Below are 1,749 nucleotides of genomic sequence, written 5' to 3' on the forward strand. Positions count from 1 at the left end.
TGGTGGTGACTTTACGACAGCATCGCCTGCTCTATCTGGAGAACATCCTAGCCGACTCGTCGAACTCGTCCACTATGATATGTAAAATTTAATAGAAAGTAGGAGTCGAAGTAACACACAGAGAATTTAATGTGTGGTGGAATGCCTCGCAAAGGTTACAGAGATTACCAGTTATAGAGAGCTGCTGCCCAGTGGTACAAGCAAAGACTTATGATGGTCTGTGGCATTAGAGCTTGTATGGCTCGAATCATGCCACTTTCGAAATCAAGAATCACGTGTTCAATGTTGAGGCCATCTCCGAAGAGATCGCGGCATTTCTCATCAAGTAAATACGAAAAATCCACATAAAATTGCTTAGTTTTCGCTTGTAAAAAACACAGAATAACTGGCGAACCATTATTACTCTTCTTCACATAAATCCCGTACAATTGGCGGAACAAACTGGAGGAAAATTTGAAGGTGCCATCACAGTAGATTTTGACTCCAGGAGAAATTTCGGGACGCGGCGAGCATTTCCGGGGCGCGCCGGAGAATATTCCGAGCTTAAGCGCCATGTAACGGTCGTAGACTGGCTCCGGCGGTTTAGCGACTATACCAAGTCTGTGGGAGGTGATGCTCTATTACCGCGCGCTTCTACAATGCTCTAACTAATAGGAACCCACTATTCGGAAAAACGGTGGCGTTCGAGACCGAGTTCTACCAGAAGGATGCCAGCACTCTATGGAACTTTGCTGTTGGGTCGTCGAATCAGCTTGATTCAATCAAGACTACGGTTATGCTGGCTTGGAGTCCAAGCTTTGGACGACATTGTGGCTCGAGCGGATAGTAGTCGTAATGTGTATGAATCATACAGAGAGCAGGACCACCATCATCATACAGTATGATGATGGTGATGCTGCTCTCTTGTCGTCAAGGACTTTGCAAGGAGAAGGAAAGTGGATCTCTGGAACCGGCTACCAATATTCATTACTGGTGATGGTGAGCGTACCGGACTTCGTTACCGGTGATGGTTTTTTTGTACTGCCGGTCGTTCTGTACGAAAACTTTTCCGAAGCTCAAGACTTCGCTCGGGAGAACGATGTGACTCGAATACTATTCGATGTAGGGCGAGCCTTCAAACTACTCCGCTACTAGTGCTTCCGGTTTCTGCTATCACGTATTGTAGAATGCTCTACCCGAAATTGTCAAAGGGTCGAGTTATGACCCGAAGTATTGGACGGAGGTCGTTTTTGTGACGGATGGTAACTGTGGCTCTGCTTGCTCGATATTTACGCAGACTCTACAGCTCACGAGAGCTGCAACAGCTTTCACTTTCGGTGGTCTAGCCGATCAGGCGATGGATGTCGCCTCTTTTGGTGGTGGAAACGTTCTGGAATATGATGACATATTCCCTCTATTGAATATTGCCAGTCATCTCGGGTACTGGGCTACATTTGGTGAGTCTGACTAGTCGAAGAGGCATACCAGAACTTGGGTTAACAAGCCGGTGCCTTTCCCGAACAGTGCGTGGGTTGAGTACACCTGGGAGTCCCAGGCTGGGACATCGGCTCGGCTGCCCAACTCGGATCAGATACTTTGCCTTGCCAGTTCTACATTATACCCCCGCATAAGCACTTGAATATGTGGGCTCGGAATCTCGATGAGTGAGCGGCTGTTCACAAGGAATTGTCAGCATCAAAGCTGGACTCATCTGAGATGAATCCGCAGTTCGTTGACTTGGGTGATTGCCAGCCTATCATAATGCTTAAG

At 47.5% G+C, this 1,749-nt stretch overlaps 1 protein-coding gene across 1 annotated transcript; it reads left to right on the plus strand.

Annotated features, from left to right (window-relative positions):
* Window positions 1–975: 975 nt before the first annotated feature.
* Window positions 976–1,450, plus strand: Pmar_PMAR001735 (hypothetical protein; the record flags this gene model as incomplete). Its single annotated transcript, XM_002786251.1, has 2 exons — window positions 976–1,101; window positions 1,166–1,450. 2 exons carry the CDS (start codon window positions 976–978, stop codon window positions 1,448–1,450), a joined length of 411 nt encoding a protein of 136 aa, XP_002786297.1.
* Between the last annotated feature and the right edge of the window lie 299 nt (window positions 1,451–1,749).

Source organism: Perkinsus marinus (assembly GCF_000006405.1).
Source record: "Perkinsus marinus ATCC 50983 genomic scaffold scf_1104296931666, whole genome shotgun sequence".
Classification (NCBI taxonomy): domain Eukaryota; phylum Perkinsozoa; order Perkinsida; family Perkinsidae; genus Perkinsus; species Perkinsus marinus.